The sequence below is a fragment of the Maylandia zebra genome, linkage group LG23 (assembly GCF_041146795.1).
Source record: "Maylandia zebra isolate NMK-2024a linkage group LG23, Mzebra_GT3a, whole genome shotgun sequence".
NCBI lineage: Eukaryota > Metazoa > Chordata > Actinopteri > Cichliformes > Cichlidae > Maylandia > Maylandia zebra.
The window spans coordinates 11,813,305-11,836,924 of record NC_135188.1 but is presented as its reverse complement, the minus strand read 5'-3'; the positions used below and the strand labels follow the sequence as shown (position 1 = coordinate 11,836,924).

General features: G+C 43.5%; 1 protein-coding gene across 1 annotated transcript; it reads left to right on the top strand.

The window, feature by feature from the left end:
- The first annotated feature begins 208 nt into the window (after window positions 1-208).
- Window positions 209-22,664, top strand: colgalt2b (collagen beta(1-O)galactosyltransferase 2b). Its single transcript, XM_004552713.3, has 12 exons — window positions 209-531; window positions 12,125-12,235; window positions 12,359-12,476; window positions 13,508-13,642; window positions 13,731-13,935; window positions 15,164-15,283; window positions 15,614-15,687; window positions 15,946-16,052; window positions 16,355-16,487; window positions 17,761-17,888; window positions 18,026-18,232; window positions 21,508-22,664. The coding sequence occupies exons 1-12, from the start codon at window positions 296-298 to the stop codon at window positions 21,779-21,781; spliced, it is 1,848 nt and encodes a 615-aa protein (XP_004552770.1). The 5' UTR covers window positions 209-295; the 3' UTR covers window positions 21,782-22,664.
- Window positions 22,665-23,620: the final 956 nt, after the last annotated feature.

Sequence of the window (23,620 nt, the reverse complement as noted above, 5' to 3'; positions counted from 1 at the left end):
TTAAGAATCATCAGCTTACTGTAAGGAGGCAATTTATTAGAATCCAAGGTGTTCAGTGAGACTCTGGATAATAATGATTATTATGAGTAAATTGAGAAGTTTGATGAGGGCTCCACGGCAGCAGCAGCCCTCGGGGATGTAGGAGGAGTAAGGAGGTGTGGAGACCTACACCCACCCACACCTTCCTTCCTCTCTCCCTCCCTCCCTCCCTCCCAGTGGCAGCGTGGCTGATCCTCGGCTCACTCCTCTCTCTCTGCCTCACTCTCTGGACTCGCGGCGGATTTTGGAAGCGACGATGCGAGCTGCCCGGACTGCGGGAGCCGGTGTGCTGTGGGCGCTGCTGTGCGCTCTGGTGCCCGGCGGGGTGTCGGAGCTGGTGACGGCGGTGCAGGAGCAGGTCAAGCCCGAGTCCTCCCTGCTGAAGCCCAAGGTTATGATCGCCATCGTGGCTCGTAACGCGGCGCACAGCCTGCCATACTACCTGGGCTGCATCGAGAGGCTGGAGTACCCGAAAGAGCGCATAGCGATCTGGTGAGAGCCGCACTCACAGGCTGCAAACCCTGGTTTTATTTCGGGCAGTGGCCCGTAGATTCTCAGTGCACACCCAGGAGCTACATGATGCTGAGCATCTGTAACGAGAAGCAGCGGGTGTGCGCGTTAATTCTTGGAAACCTCCGAGACCTGTTGCAGAGTTTTATGATGTACTTAACTCGCGTGTCTGCCGGCATCCAAATTGCACACTGTGGGAGAAGATGAAAGGGCTGCTGTGCATGTTAGGTTCGACTTAACCCTTAATCACGGTTCCTTCTGTCTGATTCAGCACAAACCTGCGGAAACGGGGCTTTAAAGCAGCGGGGCTGCCGGGTATGAAGGGGCCTCACCCCAGGTGAGGTCCTGTGTTCCGTTTGGTCTCATAGAGCTGACTGTGATAATAAAAAGCAGGTGAAGGGGATAAAAGGAAACACTGAGCTGGTCTGACAGCAGGACGGGAAGTCATGCGTAAACTGTGTGTGTGTGTGTGTGTGTGTGTGTGTGTGTGTGTGTGTGTGTGTGTGTGTGTGTGTGTGTGTGTGTGTGTACCCAGGATGTGGGTTCTGCGGGCTGATGGATCATATCAAAGATGGGTGATTTCTGGCTTCCACAGGCTTAAATATCCAAGTGCAAAACATGTGAAATGGCAGATAGAAACAGCTCTGTGTTGAAGCTTTGCAATGTTGTTGGCATTGGTCTCCGGCTTTCGGTGTTTTCCTTTGTTTCCCAGCCTTCCCTTGCCGAATGTCTTGCTTTTCTTTGCAGAGAGTCTAATTGAAAGACCCTCAGGAGAATACACAGAGGCACTAGAGGGACTCACAAAGAGGAGGGAGGCTTCATTACACAGCAAAGTGCCTGAGATGCCATGGCTTTGTGAGTGGTTTAGGGCCCCATCAGCTACGACAGGCATCTCTGTACCTTGCAGTCAAAGTAGAAGCACAAAAAAGCTTTACGTTCTTGAAACATAACAGCACCTAACACACGTCTGTTTTAGGTGCAGCTGATTAAAATATTTCCACTAACATCCATCTGGTGATGTAAGAGGATGTGAACAGTATAAGTATAACAGTATAACAGTATAATACTTTGAGCAACACCTCCAGAACACTGAGTCTGTAATATGTGGTGCTGCCTTATTGTAATTTGAAGGAGGAGTAATTGGAAACAGTGAAACAGTTTTAATGTTTATAAAGTTCTTATTTTTCTAAGTTAACAAAAAGTGTCTGTGTGGTTAAGTCGGTCCGGAAAATGACATGTTTCACTGCAGCTCTGTGCTTCTCTGCTGTCATCATTACTGTTACCCATTGTGTAAGCCAAACCGCCCAATGAATGCCCAATTGTAGTTCAGTTATCCCTAAACACATAAATACGCGTCAGAGCATTTTACAGCATTTTTTACAAAACTCATTACTGCTGTGCGACAGCTTCAAACCCAAACATCAGAGTGTCCGAAGCTCCTCAGATAGATGGGTGATGCAAACACTTTGAGAATAAAACAGTAACACAAATTCCTTCTGATGACCTCAACATTACTGCATCTGAGCTGTTATTTTATATTATATGTTTGACTGTGGACTGCTTGGACAAATAGAGACATGAGTTTGGAGTTCCCATAAGGTAAGAGCCAAAGACTCTGTGGTTTAATGTTGCACAGCCATCCCGGAGCGTAGCTGGTGTGCTTTACTACCATCCTCAGCTTGTCTATGGGCCAAGTGATAAAACCTAAAGGGAAAGTTTGTGGCTGTGAAGCTTCACTTTTGTGAGGGGACACGGTGTTCCTCACTGTACTCGCTCTCGGAATCTTCATGCTTGAACACCACAGAGGACTGTTTTCTTTCTCCATACCCGTTTCATAAAATGCAGTCCAATAGGAACAGATCGGGAAAGGTGGTGAAGGATTCAGGTGATTTTTAGAGGGAGACACTGGAAAGACCAATGTTTTAAGTGAGAGTCCTCTCTAGTCTTCAGTAAAATAAGCTCACGGTACTTAAATTAAAAAAAAATCTAAAATTGTTTGTTCCTTAAATATTTTCCACTGGATCCACGGCTTTTTAATAACATAAAATATGATGTCAAATTGAGAAGCTTCTTTAGCTTTTAGAGTTTTGAATCCTTTGTCTTCAAGTATTTTTGTCCGCTTTAAATCATCTGGGTAAGGTCACACAGCTATTTCTAATGCAAGATTTTCTCCTGACAGGGCTGTGGATGTTGGGATGACCATTTCATTTTATTCCAGTTTCTATGGCAATCTGATCATCCGCTCAGATCTTCACCACTCTCTACCAGTTTTGGGAAGGTCAGACAAAACTGCCTGCCTGTAAAAGTTTTCCCCCTACAAGCGGGCACAGGTCTCACAGAGAAGTGGCAGTGGCTTGAAAAAAGCTCTCACACCGCTGCTAAAGAATGAAAGAATGCAGGGAATTAGCAAGAGAGGGGGCAGCTGTGCAGAGAGAAGGTGGTCAACAATGGTAGCAGGTTAGTTAATCCACATTCCCACACTAGCTCCACCAAATCTGCTCTCCTCGATCCTCTTGTTGTTTTTCTCCTTTCGGGCACTGAAAGAGAAATGTGCCGATGTTTAGAAAGGCTAACAATAAGGTCAGAGAAACTGGATTTAAGCGTCAAACTCAGTGACTCATCAAGGGCATTGCCATCTCTGTGATTTATAGGCACGGACATGACGGGAAACAATGAAATTAGATTGCTTGTATTTCTTCTGATGCTTCTTGTAACAGTAGGAGGAAACAAGGTTGAGTTGAGATTACTTCATGCTTTATCTTTGGCCAGTTAAAAGTTTTAAGAGTTTCACCTTCAAAGGAGGCGATGGAGATTTCCCCGTACACTGAACTGTGTTTATGTTTGATGCACAATGCATGAAAAACCTCAAACTCAGCACAGCCTCCTATTAGTTTCCTGCTAATGCTGCTTTTCGCTGGCTGCCGGCTGTGTGTTGCCTGCAGGCTGTGTTCATCTGAAGCACTTTCCCAGGTGCTCAGTTGGAGGTCGTGATGATTTGTGGACCCAATCTGGAAAATAGAGCGCCAGCATCGCTGCCTTTTCCCAGGGGGACTCTCTTTTTCACTTTCATAATGTCGTGTTGTTTATTATCCTGTAAAGCCACTTAACCCATATTTATGACCGTCACTGCACTTTATACTCAGACACAATGGGGAATGGTCCTTGTGGTATGTTTTTTATAGCGTTTAACATAATGAGCAGTTCTTGTCATTACATTTCATTGATAGAAATATTGCACAGCTGCAAAATAACAGGGAACGCTAAAAAGCCAACCACAGCTATTATTTTATTTTTTCTAAATAATGAGATAATTGCAAGTCCTCATGTACCCAAAAGCCTCAGGCACCATGAGTGTAAAAGTTCGCAATGTTCCACGGCTGTGTGAATACATGCTGAAGGCCTTGGTGAACAGTGTGCCGTGTACTCTGGAGGTCCTGCCAGGTATGCCACGGTATCTTTGATCTATCATGTCATTATGACATCACGAAAAGATCCGATGTGCGTCACGTGACATAACGTGACATATGCAATCAGAGTTAGGTAGTAATAATACATCTCCCTCTCTGGTTTATTCACTACATTCATTTATTAGTTATTATTCATCTCTGGCGATATCTTCCCCAGTGCAGCTTTTGTCCATTCTCCATCCTCTCACCCCCAACAGGTCGCAGCAGAGGTTTCTTCCTGCTGAAAGCGTTTTCTTCCTTCCTTCTGTCGCCACGTGCCTGCTTATAGGCGTTGATTGTTAAAGTTCCTCTGTGTTATTGTGGGCTCAAACACACAAAATTCTCTTGCGAATGCAGTTCTTTGCATTCACAGTACAGAACTAGTTTTCTGTCATATTGTCCAGTAAAAGCTGAGTGTAGCTGTGATGCTGTGCAGGATTATCAGTACATAGTTTCTTTCTTTTAGCCCTTTGCTCACCAGGCTTTTTATATTCCCTCTGACTGATACAGTGGAGGAAAGTGGAAAGAATAAAACGGGCTTAGATGTTTATCGGTTTTGGAGCGCGGAGCAGATTTGCCGTGCCAGGTGTGTTACCTCGGGGCTCATTCCTCTGTGGAATTGCACCAGTGAAGGAGAAATTGTTCTTGGTTTTGTTGGGACAGAGCGGGACTTTTCAGAAGAGCAGCTCCTCCGAGCGTATGGAATAAATTTTGAGGACGGGATAAACTGTTGTGAGTTAGTGCTGACAGCGTGGGCATTTGTGAATGATTAGAAAAGTGCTTTTTTATTTCCCAAGTTTTTTTTACTAAGGAAAAATATGAGTGTGTCTAATGATCTCCTTAGTTCTGCTACAAGTATGACTGGATTTTCAAGCATGTGCACAGCATCTCTTCTCACATCAACCCTGTGTGTTTGATGTGGACATGTGTGTGTTCTGTTAGACACATAATGATTGTGTGTTCCACTCTGCTCCTTTGGCTCTGCCCCAGTTTTCCATTTACTTCCCCTTTATAACCACCAGGCCCACAGTGAGCCAGAAACAGTCCATGATCATCTCTTACCTCCCACTCATTATCACTTGAAAACTGCAGTCACATCCAGTCCATGGGAAACTTTAAAATCTCTTCAAACATCTGCTCTGATTTTTTAAAATAAATTCCAGAAACACAAGGTGACATTTTCCAGATAAGCAGCTGGTAATGACACAAACTCAGTGGAGCAGACGAAACTCTTTTCTTCTCAGCTGCAGCACAGTTTGCTTTGCAAACGTGAAGTTATCCTAAACCGATTTGATCTGAGCACAAGATGCATGTTTAGCGTGGTCACATTTTTTCTTGCATCTTGAAAGCTTTCTGGAAACAGGGCTTTTATTTAACACCAGCCCATTAGGTGGTATTAGTAGAAGTTATTACAGTATGTGGCCCTCCGACTATTTTCTAAACGCAGTAACTTCGAAGGTTAATCTTTGCCAGCCCCGCGCTCAGCCTTACCATCCAACTCTCTGTGAAGTTGAAAGGACGCAGCCGATATTTTACCCGATAACAGACCGGCCCCGTAGCAACAGGCTCTTCATGGGAATGTCTTCTCTCTAGCATCGACATATTTGTTCAATCTAGTGAAATAAACAAAGATGATTTACTCTCCAATCCCTCAGCCTCTTCTTCAAGCTCTCTTTCTCGCTCTCTCTCCCCCCCCGGAGTGGAAATGATTGTTCCCGTGCTGGACTCCAGACGGTGAATTCTTGCTTAGATGCCCCATGTGCTCCGCAGCACCTCAGCAGCATGGTCAGACGTTGGCAGCACACCAGCAGTAGAATTTGCAAATACCTAAACACAATGGCAGCTTGGTATTGTCTATAGGATGAGGGAGGCCTGAGTATGAAATTAGATTAGTTGAAGTCGAGGGACATTCAGAGGGAGGCAAGAACGAATTAGTCGGGTAAAGAATTTAGAAAAACATTTTCATAACTAGTATGATATTCATTAGACTTAAGCGTCACTTTACTGACTTGTCTCCTGCCCCACTGTGTCCTTTCCACTCTTTCCCTGACATCCTTCTGGTCCTCCATCTCTTCTTCCATCTCAACGTTTTGCTGATTTTCTCTCTCTCTGTCTTTCTGTTCATTTTAACCTCCAACTTTTCTTTTTACAGTAAGAAAGTATTGATGTAATTCACCGGCCGAACGTACTTTACACGTTTACACATGTTAACTCTACATATCCGTAACATTAGAGCACATATTTAGGGTTTTGGTGCCAAAAAAAGCCAAAACTCACCTGAGATTAACTTGAAAAAACTGAGAATAGCTTCCTGTGAACACTGAGATGGTGTCCTGTGAGTTTAAAAAATAGATTCAGGGAGACATACGCAACCATACACAGTCATATCAACAGCATATAGAGCAGTATGTTGAGATAATTCTGTGAAACTGATCAGTTAAACTATGTCTTATGAGTTTTTTAAATCATGAAAATTTCATACTAGAGCCTGGGATTGCCACTTTTTAGTGTATCATCTTGTTGTAGTATATTTGCTAGTTGCTGCCGCTTTAAATGCATGTCTTACTTCTAGCTGCTCCCTTGTCAAAGCTCTTTCATACATGCATTCTTTTGAGTTATTCAGATTCAGAAGCTTCAGTCAGCAGCTTGATCCACAAGGACGACCAAAATAGGACAGATGCACACGCAAGAACTGTATTAGTTTATAATATATGATTATTAATTACATGTAAACAGGATCTAAAAGCAAAATTATGTACTTCACTTTAAACCATTTTGAGATAATTATATAATTATAAGTTTATTGAGTTGACTAAAATGTGAATGGATGTCTTTCTGTATATGTGGGCTCTGGCCTCTGTAACTGCCGTGGTAAGAAAACTCGTGTATCACATGTCACATGATTTCATGCGTAGAGGCAGATTGAATGATAGAATCCTTTGACCTTTACATGATATTAAAGCGAGAACCATATGAATTTCAAATCCTTCTTGTCGAGATCTCAGGTAGAGCGCTTTGCTCTCAGACTGCAGGCTTGTATGAGAGGGGCTCATTTCTTCTGTGCTTCAGTGCTGTCCTTCTCTAACATTTGATGACTATCTTTTTCGAGCCTTGAATATGAATGCCAGAAATTACACTACAGTGTGAGTCTGTTGGCCTTGGGTACTTTTGTTGACCCTGAAAGTCATGAGGAATTTCAGTCCAGACGTCTCAGCTCACCGCTCCCTACTCTTCTCTGTTCTTCCTCCATCTCTCTCTGACCATCCACCCCCACCCCTTTCCCCTTTGCCCTGCCGGGCCGTCAAGAAGCCGACAGCCACGTCAGCCTACGGACTGTATAGCAAAGTCAACCCAAAGAAGCACACCCTGTATCATAGTTATTATGTTTTAAAGGCATCAGTGTTCACGCCTGTAAGAGGTACTCTTACTCCCTAATTAAATGCAGCACCCAGTCATTATTGGCAGTGATATTAGATAGTTTATTGAATAAACAGTCAGCTGATACTAGCCTCCTGGGCCTTTCAGAACTGTGTTTACCTCAATGGGCCAATCTCAGAGTCAAGCCTCTGTGCTTAAAGTCAGAATATCTGGCTCACCTTTCTGGCTTGGATAACCATAAGGAAGAGTGTGTGAAATAATGTTGGTAATCATTTTTATGCAATGTTATTACAAAACATTGCCCAGAGTCTTTAAATTTTTGACTCCTTTATGAACATTTTTTAAAATGATTTGTTTTTGTCGTGCCTCACTCTGTTTGTCTCACGTGTAACACTGTGTGCACGTGCTACTTTGATTGCTTTATTTTACACTAATCCACTGCTCTTACACCAGCCCTGTGAAACATGAAATCTGGGGTCCGTATGAGATGGGAATGCAGCACGTGATTGGTCCAATGGGGATTAAAGTTTAAAAGGCAGATTGCTGAAAAGCTCTTATGGAAGAACAAATATCTTCCATAAAGTGATAGAGAGAAGGAGTGATGAGATGTGTAGGTGAGGCTTCAGGAAGCATGTGCTATCCAGATGCTGAGCCTAACCCCAAAGCTGCAGGCAACAGAATAATGAGGCTGCAGCTTACCCTAACCTTAAAAAACGGTGATGAGGGGACAGTATCGGGCAAGAGAGGAAAATAAAAAGGGTATGGAATGATGAAGAAGGGGGATATAAATCCAAGATCCTAAATTGTTGCATTTACCCAGTTATTGAATCGTGTTGCATCCCTGTGCATCAACGCCTGCACATCCATTTTTATCTTACTTCCCATAGCTAGAGGGACAAAAAGCTGCAGAGGTTTAAGTATCATCTCAGCACAGCTGAAGGATTTGAAAGAAACTGCAGGGGCTCTTTGAGGTCTCGCTGATCCAGCCTAAAGGTAGAGGAAATCCACCAGAAAGGATGATAGTTGCCTTGTAATAAAGAATGAATGCAGTAAGATCGAATGAGTTGGAGCCCCGGCTGTTCGGCAAACGTGATGAGGAGCAGAAAATGAGGTCGACTCTGGGTAAGTGTGTTTTCTGTGTCCCCATACACAGAAGCCTCGGTCTGTTTGTTTCACATGTGCACATTGTGTGCACATGGTGCTTGGATTCATACATTGCTAAGTTTCTCATGTTCAGAAATCATAAGGAACACTAAGATGCAATGTTGGTAATGGAAAATCACAGTGTGCTTGGAGCTCTTAGTGCTCAGAGGGGCTGGGCTGCAGGAGCGGCAGCCAAACAGGATGTGTTTCAGGGGGAAAGAGTCAGAAAGCAAACTTAATTCTAAAGCAGCTGCGGATCATTCTCAATAGCTTAATTTGTATTTATGTACCCAGACGGAAGCTGTGATGCTGCACACGGTTACTGTAAAAATACTATAAATGCTAATGTTTTATGTATCAGGACATTATAGAAATAATCCTTAGCAGGTCTAACATTAGGAAAATACAACCTCAGATAAATAGAAACACATAAATAGAAACACTGTCTTTTTATTTATTCAAGAAGAACAGCCAAGCTGCAGAATCAGTGTGTGAAACACAGGCAGGTGCTGCTAATCAACTGCACTTCATTAACTGATCTTCAGTCAGTGTGAGCACCAAGCAGTGCCAACAAAACTAATGAGGAACAACATTATCAATGATCCTAATCATAAGGCCAGCGACCTGAGCTGAAGGTCAGATGATGAAGGTCAGAAAAAAACCCCTCAAGATTTCCATCTCAGAGTCCACAGTTTGGGTCATACTATGTAAAACTGCAAGTTTTCTGGAACAATGTTCTTTGGATAGATCCAAGTGGAGATGCAAATACCTCGTATCAACTGTAAAGCCGGTGGTGGAGGGCGTGAGTTTGTCTCGCAGCCACAGGACCTGTGCACCTTACAGGCATCGAGTGGACCATGAAATCCTCTGTATATATCGAGTCAAGTGTGATGTCTGTCCCACGGTCAAAGCTGGGACCAAACTAGGTCATACAGCAGCAAATCTCCAGCAGAACAGATGAAAAAGAAAAGAATCAAGCTGCTGCAGCGGTCCAAAGTCCAGACCTCAAGCTGACAGTCAAAGAGCTGTGCATAAATTAATTCCCCAAAACTTCAATGAATGAACTGAAGCAACTTTGTAAAGATGAGTGGGCCAAAATTCCTCCACAGTGATGAGAGAGACTGATAAAGTCACACAGAAAACAGTTTCTTTGAGTTCTTACAGCCAAAGTTGTTTCTACCAGCTATTGAATAAGTAACATTCAACGTATGTATAGTATACTTTTAGGCTTTAGCTACAAATTCCTCTTAACAGAGGACAATTATTCTAAAATCGGTCATTCCCATATTTTCCAAACCATTTGTAAGAGGCTGCAGACTGTTTGCTGCTTATTTGAAGACACCCATCAACCTTCAGTTGGCCGGTTACCTGGACACAGCATCCTGCCAAAAAGAGCCTATAAAAATAAAATAGAACTCTGCAGAGATTTAGATCCTTGCAGATTGAACAAAAGCATCATTAGTATTTTAATATGGTGTGGGCAAAACAAAGCCAGGACAATCTTTGGTTTGGAAGTGATTTTAATGAGCTCTGTGAGGTATTCACTAAAGTGCTCAGTCTTAACTGAAAACAGTTTAAAATGATTTTTTACAGCATATGTTTACCAAACACAAAGCCACTTTTCTTCTCCTTTCACTTTCAGTCATTCGTTCCTCGCATCTCGCCCATCGTTCGTGTCCCATCCGTGCACGTGCTCCCTGTACGTTACGTCCCCGTTTCTCGTGCCTCGCATTGTTATTTTTGTCAAACTTTCGCCTGGAGCTGGATCTGTTCGTCAGAGCTGGCATGTGGGAACATATTCATGTCCTGGAGCGAAATGCTGTTTAGCAGATGAAAAAATGTGTAATGTGTGGGCACATCTGCTTATTACCAGGTGTTTCAGTGTGTTCAGCAGCTATTCATCAAGAGCTTCTTTCTGCCTTTGTTGCTCTCTTGCTTAGAATTGTGCACCTGCTTTTACTTACGTTTGACTTTCGACGCACTCGGGCAGACGGGTATATTTAAAATGTCCAAACACAGGCATGCTGCTGTAAAACACAGCTCTGAACATCCTCGTGGTCTGCCGCACACATCTACAAGTACTGACGTGCACACACCACACATGCTGTTAGAGTTATTGATCATATAGCTTGTGGTTCTCTCCAGCTGTTCATGTCGGACGGAGAGTTTATTGGCCCGATTGAAGTTGACTTAAAGCCCAAACATAAGCTCGCCCTGATGGTCGGACTAACCTCCGTGTACAATGCAAGACTGCACATCTGTTTTCTTCACGGATGTAATTTATTTACATGTAATTATATGAAGATAATGAGCATGTAAGCAAATGCTTATTGTACAGAGAGCAGGTGTGTGTGTGTGTGTGTGTGTGTGTGTGTGTGTGTGTGTGTGTGTGTGTGTGTGTGTGTGTGTGTGTGTGTGTGTGTGTGTGAAATATGGAAGGAGAAGACAAGTTTGGGCGTGTTGGTGTTTCTGTCTCTGTTCATCCAGACTAAAACTGGGTGTGATTTTGGAGACAGTACAGTAGGGAATATTACAGCAAGCAGTGGAAAACTCCATCTGTGTGTGTTTGTACACACACATTCAAATGGCTTCTGCTTCCAGATCTGTTGACCTCTCCTCCTTAAGTGACATTTTAAAAGTAAAGTGAGTTTGTGGCAGGTGACGTTTATTTTTCTGCTGCCCCAAAAAGTGAAGTGATCGCAAAAACTACAACGAGGGCATGTTTATGGTCTTAAGATCTCTCGCACAGATTTATATATCCACACAAGCTCCCGCTCACACATACAGTAGTCACACTGTCTCCTCTGAGTCAGCTGTTAGCTCAAGTGGAAATCTTTGCAAAGAAAGAGTGCAAACCACAGGGGTGACACCCCGATGCTTACAGGTATTTCTGCTGTTTTTCGGGGTCTAAATCTGTTTATGTATTCATATGGGATCATATCATAAACAGTTTTTCTTTAAGTTATAACTTTGGACATGTTTTAGGGTTAGGGTGAGGCTTGACAGAAGTAATTGCATTGTAACATTTTATTGTTTGCTCCAATAACATTGCATCAACATTCACAATTTAATGAAGCTAAAGACAGTTGTAGCTACAGTTATTCCTGCTTTTTTAAGTCTTTGTGCCCAAAGTTGGAGTGGTTTAATGATTCTCTTTGTCAGCGCTAATAATTGTTCAAAACCTAGCAGTCAGGCTTAAAGCAGGGTTTTGGTAGGCTTGCAGTAACACTTCCCTGCATGGTGACTCATGAGACTTTGCCTGTTCTCCAGCACTGCAGTTAATTAGGCAGCAAAGAGGCTCTGCAACACTGAAACTGCCTGCTGTAACAACGGACAGTACTTAGGAAGAAACACTCTTCCCTTGACATGGAAGAGAGTACCTACCTCTTCCATGTTACATCAAGCTGACCACAGTCTGCAGTTCTGAGCGTTGTGTTCGACTCTTCTTCACTTCCTCTTGTTTCTGCACAGTGAAAACAGTCCTGGCGTGGTGTGCTCAGGAGAAGTGTTCAGCAGATGCGTGTGAACAAGCTGTGCTGTTGTTTCTCCAGTTGAACTTGTGGCTGTTCATTGAATGGAGTCCTGTGTTGTCTGCGTTGGTCATTTAGGGCAGCGACAGACCATAATGTGGACAACAGCACCGCCATGTTAAGAGAATGGCTGAAGAGAGCTCAGCACTTCTACCACTACGTGGAGTGGAGACCGATGGAGGAGCCGAGGTAAATCTACGAGAATTACTCATCAGACCTGTTTAGAGCAAGTCTAGTTCCTCCTCTCTTCATCAGTCATTTGTGCCCATTGATGGGATAGTGGACACTGAAAAAGTGTGTTTTTTCTCTCAGGTCCTACACAGACGAATGGGGCCCTAAACACTGGCCTCCTTCCAGATTCAACCATGTAATGAAGCTAAGGCAGGCTGCTCTGAAGGCCGCCCGGGAACGATGGGCTGACTACATCCTGGTAACCTCTTTAGTTTAAATTTAAATGTGCAGTAGGTATTTACCCTGAAGCTCTTTCCCCAGAATCTAGAAGCAGAGCCAGTATCCCGCTGAGTGCTTACAGCCATATTAAACCTCAGAACAAAATCAAATCAGCCAATGACATTTGCACCAGTGGATCATTCTGGTGGCTGGTTGTGTGCTGCTGTGATCCTTAAAGGCAGGGGTGTCAAACATAAGGCCCGTGAACCAGAATCAGCCCAGCAAGGACTCCAATCTGACCTGCTTGATAGCTTTTTTAGGATGTGAAAGAGGGCTCAAACTTAGGACTGATTTTTAATGGGGGTTTACAGCTTTACCGATAAAGGCGTTGTGTAGCTCATTTATGTGCACCAAAGTAAATAAGTAAAACAAAAGAAATTTCCATTTTTTACGATCAACTGTAGAAATGTCATTTTTTTTTGTTCGACAATGGGTCCAGAGAAAAAAGAAAGACATTTTCTGCGAATCAGCACAAACTTTTATTTCACAGACACATTAATTTCTTGCATTCTAAGCCCAAATAGTCGTGCTAACAGAGGCCTTTTGTTCACTACAGCAGCTTTTCTTTATCATGTAGAAAACCTGAGACGATATTTAAACATATCTCAGGGATTCAGTCTGTAGTTTAACTTCTTTACTCTGACAGAAACTTAATAACAAAGTGTGCCGTATGTGTAAAGCAGACGCCAGACAGCTAACGTTTATGTGATTTGTGTGTTTGAAGTGATATTATGTTTAGCTTTGTTTGCAGTGAGAGCATTAAATCATTTTTAGATGTGTACACAATGGTGTAAAATTACTTTTTATATTTAAATGGTTTGTTTTGTCTGATGTACAATGTAAAATATATCAGTTAAAGCTTTTTACATTTTGACGGTTAATAAATTTTTGAGTGCTGTTTTTTTGAAGAAGCTGTGACTGTGTTCAAGCTAACATCTGCGTATATGAAATCTCTGTAATTTCATGTTTCGTGTTCTTTGTTTGTAATTGCTCTCGCCTGCTCCTCTTCAGTTTGTGGACAGCGACAACCTGCTGACTAATCCTCGCGTGCTGAACCTGATGATGGCGGAGAACTTAACCTTGGTGGCTCCCATGTTAGAATCGCGCTCTCTTTACTCTAACTTCTGGTGTGGCATGACTCCACAGGTACAGTTAAATTCAACCCTCCGTCCATCCACTAATCCGGATTTATTAATTAGCCTGCCGTTTTTTTAAACTCCGTCCTTCATGTCAGGGTTACTACAAGCGAACCCCAGACTACCAGCCAATCAGGGAGTGGAAGCGGCTCGGCTGCTTCCCCGTTCCCATGGTGCACAGCACCTTCCTATTGGACCTGCGTCGTGAATCCAGCAGGGACCTGGCTTTCTACCCCCCTCACCCAGACTACAGCTGGGCATTTGATGACATCATGGTTTTTGCCTTCTCGGCACGTCAAGCAGGTCAGTTTGAATCTCCCTGCTCGCAGCAGACCACAAAAGGAGAGAAATGCCTTATGGCAGCTTCACCGTGTTGAACTCTGAGCTATCTATGACTTCATTCATGCACCTGCATTTTTTTGCAAACTTTTTTATTGTGCAGATGTTTACTGTTGTATAACACAGAGCGTTTCATTGGTTTCATGCACATGCGTCAAATTAAGGTAAATGAGCAAGAGAGTAAGATAAATGGATCCACGTGTCTTCTTTGCTGAACATGGGGGAGGTTTGTAAGTGTGTGCAACCAAATCAGTGTTTGTGGATTTGCATAATCCGATATGGAACAAATGCGACTGTTAGGATTGATCTTCTGGAAGAAGGAAAAGCACTAACAGATGCAAACCTGAAGACACAGAAAGAAACAAAGACGTCTTCTTCAAAATTTGTTTCAGCATGTATAGCTGTGCATTTAGGTGCCTGCAGTTGTGCATTATTTCACTGCACGTGTTAGACCGGAATCATTCACAAATGTAATAAAATCTCAAACGTTCTGCAGCATTGAAACATGTTTGGGCATAAACAAGGCACCATCAACAGCTCATACACTGATAAGACCGATTATGTCCACCTGTCTAATACTGTGGTGGGGAATAGAGATGTTTCCCGTTGAAGCATGGACTCCAGTCGACCCGTGAAGCTGTGCTGTGGTATCTGCTTGTGCAGATACCAATGTTTGCAGCAGATCCTCCCTGAAATGTGCTTAATCTGGGGGCGGAGTCAACATCTCAAACTTTTCTGATACCTTTCTATCAGCATGAACTGTTTCTGCAGTTTGAGCAACAGCAGCTCGTCTGCTGGTGGGCCGGCCTTCGCTCCCCACGTGATTCAGTGAGCCTTGGCCGCCCATGACCCTGTTGCTGGGTCGCCACTCTTCCTTCCCTGGACCTTTTTATAGATACTGACGGCTGCAGAGATAATCAGTGTTATTCACTTCACCTGTCAGTGGTAATAATGTCCTGCCCGATCAGTGTATTTATATGATTTCAAGCCTGTGCAGCCTCTCGCTCTCATTCAGGTTGTGATTGGGAAGAGTTTCTGGTTGGTTTCAGAGATTATTTACTGTGTGCACGTGAGAGGAGGGGCGAGGGCCCCAAGTAGTCTAATTTGGGTCAAGAGGTTATGTTTACATCCCTGTGTGTGTGTGTGTGTGTGTGTGTGTGTGTGTGTGTGTGTGTGTGTGTGTGTGTGTTAGGTGTGCAGATGTATGTGTGTAACAGAGAGCACTATGGCTTCCTGCCCGTCCCTCTCAAGGCACAGCAAAATGTTGAAGATGAAAGCGAGAGTTTCATACACACCATCACAGAGGCTCTGAGTGAGTACAAACACACTCTATTACACACTTATTGTGACTGCTATCTGTCATTCCTTGATTACTCCGCCTCTCAGCCTGGCTTCTTCTCTTTCTTGACCGCCATGACCTTCCATGATTGCGATCTTGCTGCCCTCCCCGCTCTGTTTATCCATGCCACCCCCATTTCTTCTTGTTTTCTTTCCCTTTGACTTCTGTTACTACTCCTCCCTCTGCTGAGCTTTCATATGAGCCTAATCAAATGAACCATCACAATCAAGAGGAAGTTCAGGCTTTTACTAATCCTGTTTATCCTGTTATAACCCTTCACCTCCCTCCTCTCTGTGTCAACAGTTGACCACGATATCGAGCCGTCCGAGTATTTGTACTCTCCACCATCCCCCCAGAGCAGGATGGGCTTTGATGAAGTGAGTTAAAAAATGCTTGTGCCCAGAATGCTGACTTAGAGTAATCTGATTACATGTAAATTAAGAGCAAAATGTTATATATAGTGTACATTAGTTTATACTGTCACATTTTAATGATTAAATCCTTCATGTTTATGGTTAAAAATCATTTTTTCTGTGAGTGCTGGCTCTGCCCAGAGGAACAAGAGTGCAACCAAAACTGTCTCTTTGCACTTTCACAGTTTTTTCTTATGTCTCTTATTTTCTTTGCTTGCTTAGATTTTCTTGATCAACCTCAAGCGCCGGCTGGACAGAAGCACCAGGATGTTGAAAACAATGGCCGCACTGGGGCTTCACTCCACGCTGATAGACGCAGTGGACGGGAAGTACGTTCCAGACAAACACCTATCCATGAATCCGATGATGATTAAATCCAAGCCATACATTCTTTAATTTAGTCACAAAAGCGTGTTTTTATGCTACAGATACTTTGCTTTTGTAGAAATACACTTGACTGGTTTTTCCTCCTCTGCTTATTTTAATCCACAAATGAGAATGTTCTAGTCCCTTTTCCTGTGTTTATTTGCACGGCACCGCGGCTGTTTTTACTGATGACTAACAAAGCAGTGAGTGTAAACTTAGATATATGATGTTTTTCATCGTTTTTTCAATCTGTTCCCTCTCTCAGGGCTTTGAATACGTCCCAGCTGCAGAGGTTGGGAATAGAGATGTTGCCAGGCTATAAGGACCCGTACTCTGGTCGGGTACTGACCAGAGGGGAGATCGGCTGCTTCCTCAGCCATCACTCTATATGGACACAGGTGAGGCCAGGGAGAGCAAAAGCACTAAATCAGATAAAGAAGGTTCTGTAAAAGTGTTCAAACTTAAAAGCATCGATTCCACTTGCTTAAGTTTTGTTTTACTGAATACTTAATTCCTTCAGAGTAGCTGGTGTCTGACACTCTGATATTAAAATTAATATAATGATTTATTAATTAACAGAAAAAACTTTGAGATCATTTGATATATATTTATATTATATCGAATATATTTGTAGTTGGATGCTGTCACTGCTGCTTAAAGTGGTGTTTCAAGTAAGATAACTCTTTATTGTCATTGCGCAGTCATTTCTATTACAATAGTACAATGAAACTGGAAAGTGCTGAATCCTCTAGTGTACTTGATTTTTCACAAGGCTTTATGTAGACCTGTGAAATCTCTTTTTCTCATGACTGAGTGGCTTTGATTAAATAAGTAACACTATGAAAAGGAGGTGCTTTGTAAGTTTGAGAAGAGCTCACAGAGGGAGCAGGAAACATAGGGAGCTATTTGATGTACAGAGACTGGTGCCTGACTTCATGACCTACATGAACAGATCAAGTCAAATCAAGTGCCTTTTTTGTCATTTCAACAATGTGCAGTGATACAGTACACAGTTGAAGTGAGACTACGTTCCTCCAAGACCTTGGTGCTACATATAACAGACAATCAACACAGGACTACATAAAGTGCAAGTGTGAACAAATTGCAAACATGCAGACACAAGACAGTGCAATACCAGACAGAACAAAATGATATGGAAACAAGACAGTGCACTAGTTATGTGCAAAAGACTGAGCATTGTGTAGAAGTAAACATGAACACCACTTGTTTTGGTGTCCATGTGGCTCAGAAGTCGCAATGAAAAGCACAAAAACTGCACAATTTTGGTCCAGAGTGGCCATTGCTGTGTCGCCACCCCCCATCTGAAATCTTAGAGCACGTGGCATTCCTAGGCAGTCTCCCATCTAAATACTAACCAGACCTGACGCCGCTTAGCTTCTGAGATCAGACACGTTCAGGTGTGCTCAGGGTGGTATGGCTGTAAGCTGTTAATCGCACTCATGACTGTCCAAAGAAGAGACAGACAGACACAGCATCGTTGATTGCTACAGTAAAACGAGGAAAAACCAACACTGAGTTAAGGTGACTCAGCTTTTCGGTTTTAAAAAAACAGTCACCGCAGAAAACGATGGCCAAAAATCAATCTAAGGAGAGCAGCACTCGTGGCATGCTTTCATTTTAACCCCAGTGTTTGTGTTTTGTCACCATCAGGTGGTGGAGCGTGACCTCCAGAAGGTTCTTGTCTTAGAGGATGACGTGAGGTTTGAGCCCAGGTTTAAGCGACGGCTGCAGGCTATAATGGATGACACAGACAACACCCAGCTGGACTGGGACCTGATGTGAGATCACCTGCTTGACATTAGCTATATTCAGATCAGAAATCTTCTGGTTTTTCATTATTTTTATGAATGCGTGTCATTCGAGCACATTTAAACGAAGCCTGGTTAAAGCTGCATTTGTCTTGGTCTGTTTTCAGCTACGTGGGCCGTAAACGCATGCAGGTGCAGCAGCCAGAGCGGTCAGTGGAGGGTGTAAACAACCTAGTCGAGGCTGACTACTCCTACTGGACGCTCGGCTACGCACTGTCACACCGAGGGGCCAGAAAGCTGCTGGCTGCTCAGCCTTTGCCTAAGATGCTCCCTGTTGACGAGTTCCTGCCCATCATGTTCAACAAACACCCCAAGTCTGTCTTTACGACCCTCCTCTTTAATTTTAAATTACAGCGATTACGTGAAATGTGCTTAATCTGATACACTGTAAATAACATGGATGGGATGCAGAGGAAGAGGGTTTTATTTAAGGACTGCACAACGGTACAGGACACAACGCCTCTGTGTGATACTCAGACAAAGACCCTTTAGACGGTCTGGTTTCTGAACAGACAGGCAAATATTTACTGAGGACCACAAATAGATGATCGCAGGTGCACTGCACTCTTACCTAAGAGTAGATCAGGTGATCCACGTGGAGAGGATGACATAGCCAAGGCTAAATTTAAAAGTGTATGGACTTTTGGCATGCGTGGATCCAGTTTATGCATAAAAAGTCATACTCAAAGGGCAATGAAGCAGCACAGAAATAAAGCAGTTTCTATGCAGTAATTATCTATACATAGACATGGACACGCGTGCGCATGTCTCTGTTGTGATTTTTAGACTGCACGGCAGTGTGCAGATTTCTAATTTGTGCTCTGGTGGTGAACCACAACATCTGTCTGTTATGTTCTTTGTAATGTCTCTGCTTCCATCATTTTTCACTTTCCCTTGTCCCGTTTTCTTTGCTTTTCTCACCAGCACCAGCTCATTCCCCCTCACTGTGCTCCTCGCCCACAGGGCTGGGATTGTTCTGGGGGTTCACTGGATACGGTGCCTTACATGAGACACAATGCTGGCTTTTCTCTTTCGTTTTTTTTTTTTTCCTTGGGAATTCCTGCTCAGCCCCCCCCCCCCCCGTTATTTTAGCGTAGCACCTTCATTGCCACGCTGTGGCGTCCACTCTTCTTGGCTCTCCTTTTTTTTCGCCATTCTTTGCACGTTCTCCTTAGCGCTTTATTACATTCTCCTCTGCAAAATTTACTTCTTTGTACACCTCCTGCGTCCCTGTGTCACCCACGTCTCCACCCCCTTCCTCCTCTCTCTTTGAGGAATGTAGACCAGCACGGCTTTTCCTGCTGGTTGTGGAAAGAGGGACAGGATTCCCATTGATAGAGTTCCCAGTGTGGGGGTGTGCATAAGATGAACACTGTGCAAGTGTGTGTGTTACTATATAAATATATGGCGATGTGTGTCCAGCGTGGAGTGTATAGATTACTACACAAATACGCTGTGTGTATTCAACAGTGAGAGAGTTTGTGAGGGAAATGTGGAAAAGTGTGCGGGGGAAAAAGTGCCATGTGTTGTACGATACTAGCGCGTAAACAGCAGGGGTTATCAGCTCCATTTTTCGTGTGGGATTTTGTTGTCTTCCATCCCCGTCTTTGCTCACAAATACACAAAAACAGGAGAAAGAGGAATATCTGACAGTGAAGCCAGAGTGAAAGACCTCATTGTGTGGAAGAGGCAGCAGCTCCTTTCAGCACTAATAAAGGTGTAGGGTTTCACTGTCCTTGTGGAGTGTTAACGGGCTTTTAACGTGTGATTAGAACTGCCTGGTCTGTTTCATGTAAGTGAGATTTTGAAAAAGATAAACACACCACAAACCAAATACAGGGAGTGCAGAATTATTAGGCAAGTTGTATTTTTGAGGAATAATTTTATTATTGAACAACAACCATGTTCTCAATGAACCCAAAAAACTAATTAATATCAAAGCTGAATGTTTTTGGAAGTAGCTTTTAGTTTGTTTTTAGTTTTAGCTATTTTAGGGGGATATCTGTGTGTGCAGGTGACTATTACTGTGCATAATTATTAGGCAACTTAACAAAAAACAAATATATACCCATTTCAATTATTTATTTTTACCAGTGACACCAATATAACATCTCCACATTCACAAACATACATTTCTGACAAAAACAAATCAGCGACCAATATAGCCACCTTTCTTTGCAAGGACACTCAAAAGCCTGCCATCCATGGATTCTGTCAGTGTTTTGATCTGTTCACCATCAACATTGCGTGCAGCAGCAACCACAGCCTCCCAGACACTGTTCAGAGAGGTGTACTGTTTTCCCTCCTTGTAAATCTCACATTTGATGATGGACCACAGGTTCTCAATGGGGTTCAGATCAGGTGAACAAGGAGGCCATGTCATTAGTTTTTCTTCTTTTATACCCTTTCTTGCCAGCCACGCTGTGGAGTACTTGGACGCGTGTGATGGAGCATTGTCCTGCATGAAAATCATGTTGTTCTTGAAGGATGCAGACTTCTTCCTGTACCACTGCTTGAAGAAGGTGTCTTCCAGAAACTGGCAGTAGGACTGGGAGTTGAGCTTGACTCCATCCTCAACCCGAAAAGGTCCCACAAGCTCATCTTTGATGATACCAGCCCAAACCAGTACTCCACCTCCACCTTGCTGGCGTCTGAGTCGGACTGGAGCTCTCTGCCCTTTACCAATCCAGCCACGGGCCCATCCATCTGGCCCATCAAGACTCACTCTCATTTCATCAGTCCATAAAACCTTAGAAAAACCAGTCTTGAGATATTTCTTGGCCCAGTCTTGACGTTTCAGCTTGTGTGTCTTGTTCAGTGGTGGTCGTCTTTCAGCCTTTCTTACCTTGTCCATGTCTCTGAGTATTGCACACCTTGTGCTTTTGGGCACTCCAGTGATGTTGCAGCTCTGAAATATGGCCAAACTGGTGGCAAGTGGCATCTTGGCAGCTGCACGCTTGACTTTTCTCAGTTCATGGGAAGTTATTTGGCGCCTTGGTTTTTCCACACGCTTCTTGCGACCCTGTTGACTATTTTGAATGAAACGCTTGATTGTTCGATGATCACGCTTCAGAAGCTTTGCAATTTTGAGACTGCTGCATCCCTCTGCAAGATATCTCACTATTTTTGACTTTTCTGAGCCTGTCAAGTCCTTCTTTTGACCCATTTTGCCAAAGGAAAGGACGTTGCCTAATAATTATGCACACCTGATATAGGGTGTTGATGTGATTAGACCACACCCCTTCTCATTACAGAGATGCACATCACCTAATATGCTTAATTGGTGGTAGGCTTTCGAGCCTATACAGCTTGGAGTAAGACAACATGCATGAAGAGGATGATGTGGACAAAATACTCATTTGCCTAATAATTCTGCACTCCCTGTATATTCACTTTTACTGTGCTTTATTTAAATATTAAGAGGTGTGGCGCAATATTTCTATCCATATAGCGTCTCCTCTGACTTCATGTACAAAGAATATGGGTTCTTGTCTGCAGCCAAAGTAAAACAAACTTGCTGTTATCATCATGAAGTTTGTTTCAACATTGTCTCTTATGCCCCTCCTCTTCCTCTCCTCTATATTCTCAGCGTTGAGTACATGTCTCACTTTGGGCCCCGAGACCTGAAGGCCTTCTCCGTGGAGCCGCTGCTCATCTATCCCACACACTACACCGGAGAGCCGGGGTACATCAGCGACACCGAGACCTCCACCATTTGGGACGATGATGCCGTGGCGACAGACTGGGACCGGCAGCACGCCCGCAAAACGGCCCAGCAGGGTCGCATCCGGCCCGTGGCGCAAAACAGCGTGACGGGAGACTCGCCGCCTCCTGCGGCCCGAGCGTCGCGTGATGAACTGTGATACGGAGACTCGAAGAGAAAGACTCGTGTTTAGAAAAAACACACAGTGAATGCCATGCGTACACACACTGAAAAGACAGTACAAGCAGACACTCTGTGCATGCATAGCACAGGTGTCCAAACGGATAAAGGCAGTATTCAGCTGTCAGCCTTGTCTGCTACCTGAGGAGGCACAGAGGACGCACAGAGGAAGAGGATGGGATGAAGAAACTGGGACGAGGGCCAGCAGGCGTTTGACAAAAGCTTTATTTATTTCCCACTTGCCTCCTCTCAGCATGTGGAGACCGTTGGGCCTGAAAAAAATCCAAGCGACACATGGAAGACAACTAGCATCATTTGCAGGGTGTGAAAAAAAAATCACAATTGAAATTTATATTTTATTTAAAGAAAACAGATGTGTTTTAGTGGAAGAATAAAAGAAACTAAAAGCTTTCCTAAAACAACTCTGTAAGCTTTAAGCGTGAGAAACTGCCCATCAGCATCCCTTTGGTGTTATTGCGTGTGCGTGTGGACATATGGACGTGTTTATAGAGCTGAACATGTGTGGGAGGAGGGAGGCTGATGTATCGTACCCAAGAGTGTCACTGCTTCAAATGATGTCAGAAGCACACAAAGTAAATAAAAGTCCTTTTCTCGCCACGCGGGGGGGTAACAGACCCAAAGTCTCTGCTGTGCAGCAGGCTGGACCTGCTGGTTAGGAATTCAGAGCGCCAGTCTCACACTACATAACGCCTGAACGATGCGTGATATGCCGTTTCAGACACATGCTTTTGCAATTATGTGTGCTAAATATTTAGGAAAAACTGGATTATCAAAAGTTTTCATGTCCACATGGTCTTTGTTCAGTTGTGCTGCTGGGCTGAACTAATAAAACTTCTTCTCTATTTCTGTGTTTTCATTGACTCTGCAGGATAAACTGATGCAGATGTTATCTGTCTGTCTTCTTACAGAAATTAGGTTATTATTGTGTGTGTGTGTGAGAGTGAGTGTGTTATTCCTGTGGGACTAACAGAGCTTCCACTAAGTAATGCATATTATCGTGTATTCGGTTGAACAGCAAACATAAACGTTGCTACTTTGTTCCCATGATCTTCTGCTGTCTCCTCCAGTGGAAGTCGAGGCTTTTGCTCCTCATGGAATCACACAAATTGTGGTGAAGCCTGCACACAGCTCCAACCTCCCAGTAATTTTAAAGGTTAGAATGGTGACCATGTGCAGGACTACACTGTCCTCCACTATTTGTCTTTCACCTCAGTGGCTGAGTGAAATTCAGCTCCAAACTTTATAGTTTCTGCAAATGCAAGATCTGACAGAGAAAAGGGTGGAAGGGGAAATGGGCAAGCAGGGTGGGGGTGGCGGAGTTTTTATGGGATCTTGTGAGATAGAGAGTAAGAAATGGAAAGAGCCTGTAATTGATTATTGAGCACAAAGCTCTCCTCCCGTCTTAGCTCATGCTTTTGCTCTCATTGCACCAAGACTTTAAAATGATCTGAGCGACCTCAGACATCCGTCAGCTTGAATTATGTTTAAGTCTAACCTGAAGATGCACCTCTGTCCTCTCATTTTCTGTGCAGTTGGTGTTTTTATGTGTAGAAGCAGTGTGGGAGCCTTCTTCTGTCTTTACTGTAAAACACCATATACATACACACATACACATGTTGGTTTACTTGTTTCTACTATATTAATCCTGGTTCATGCAGCACTAACCAGACCTTACCTAATACAGCTGTTATGTCCTGAAGTTGCTTCTTATTCATTTCAGTTTACCTCAGGTGTCCCCCCCTCTTTTCTTTTCCTTTAGAAGAGAGATTGTGCTGCTCTCTGGTGGCCACGTGTGATA

Bases quoted from the DNA above. Each gene is read 5' to 3' on its own strand.
- colgalt2b (XM_004552713.3), top strand. From the start codon at position 296: ATGCGAGCTGCCCGGACTGCGGGAGCCGGTGTGCTGTGGGCGCTGCTG. The intron at 12,477-13,507 runs GTAACCTCTTTA...GCTCCTCTTCAG, and splicing joins GATGGGCTGACTACATCCTG to TTTGTGGACAGCGACAACCT. The intron at 17,889-18,025 runs GTGAGATCACCT...GTCTGTTTTCAG, and splicing joins CAGCTGGACTGGGACCTGAT to CTACGTGGGCCGTAAACGCA.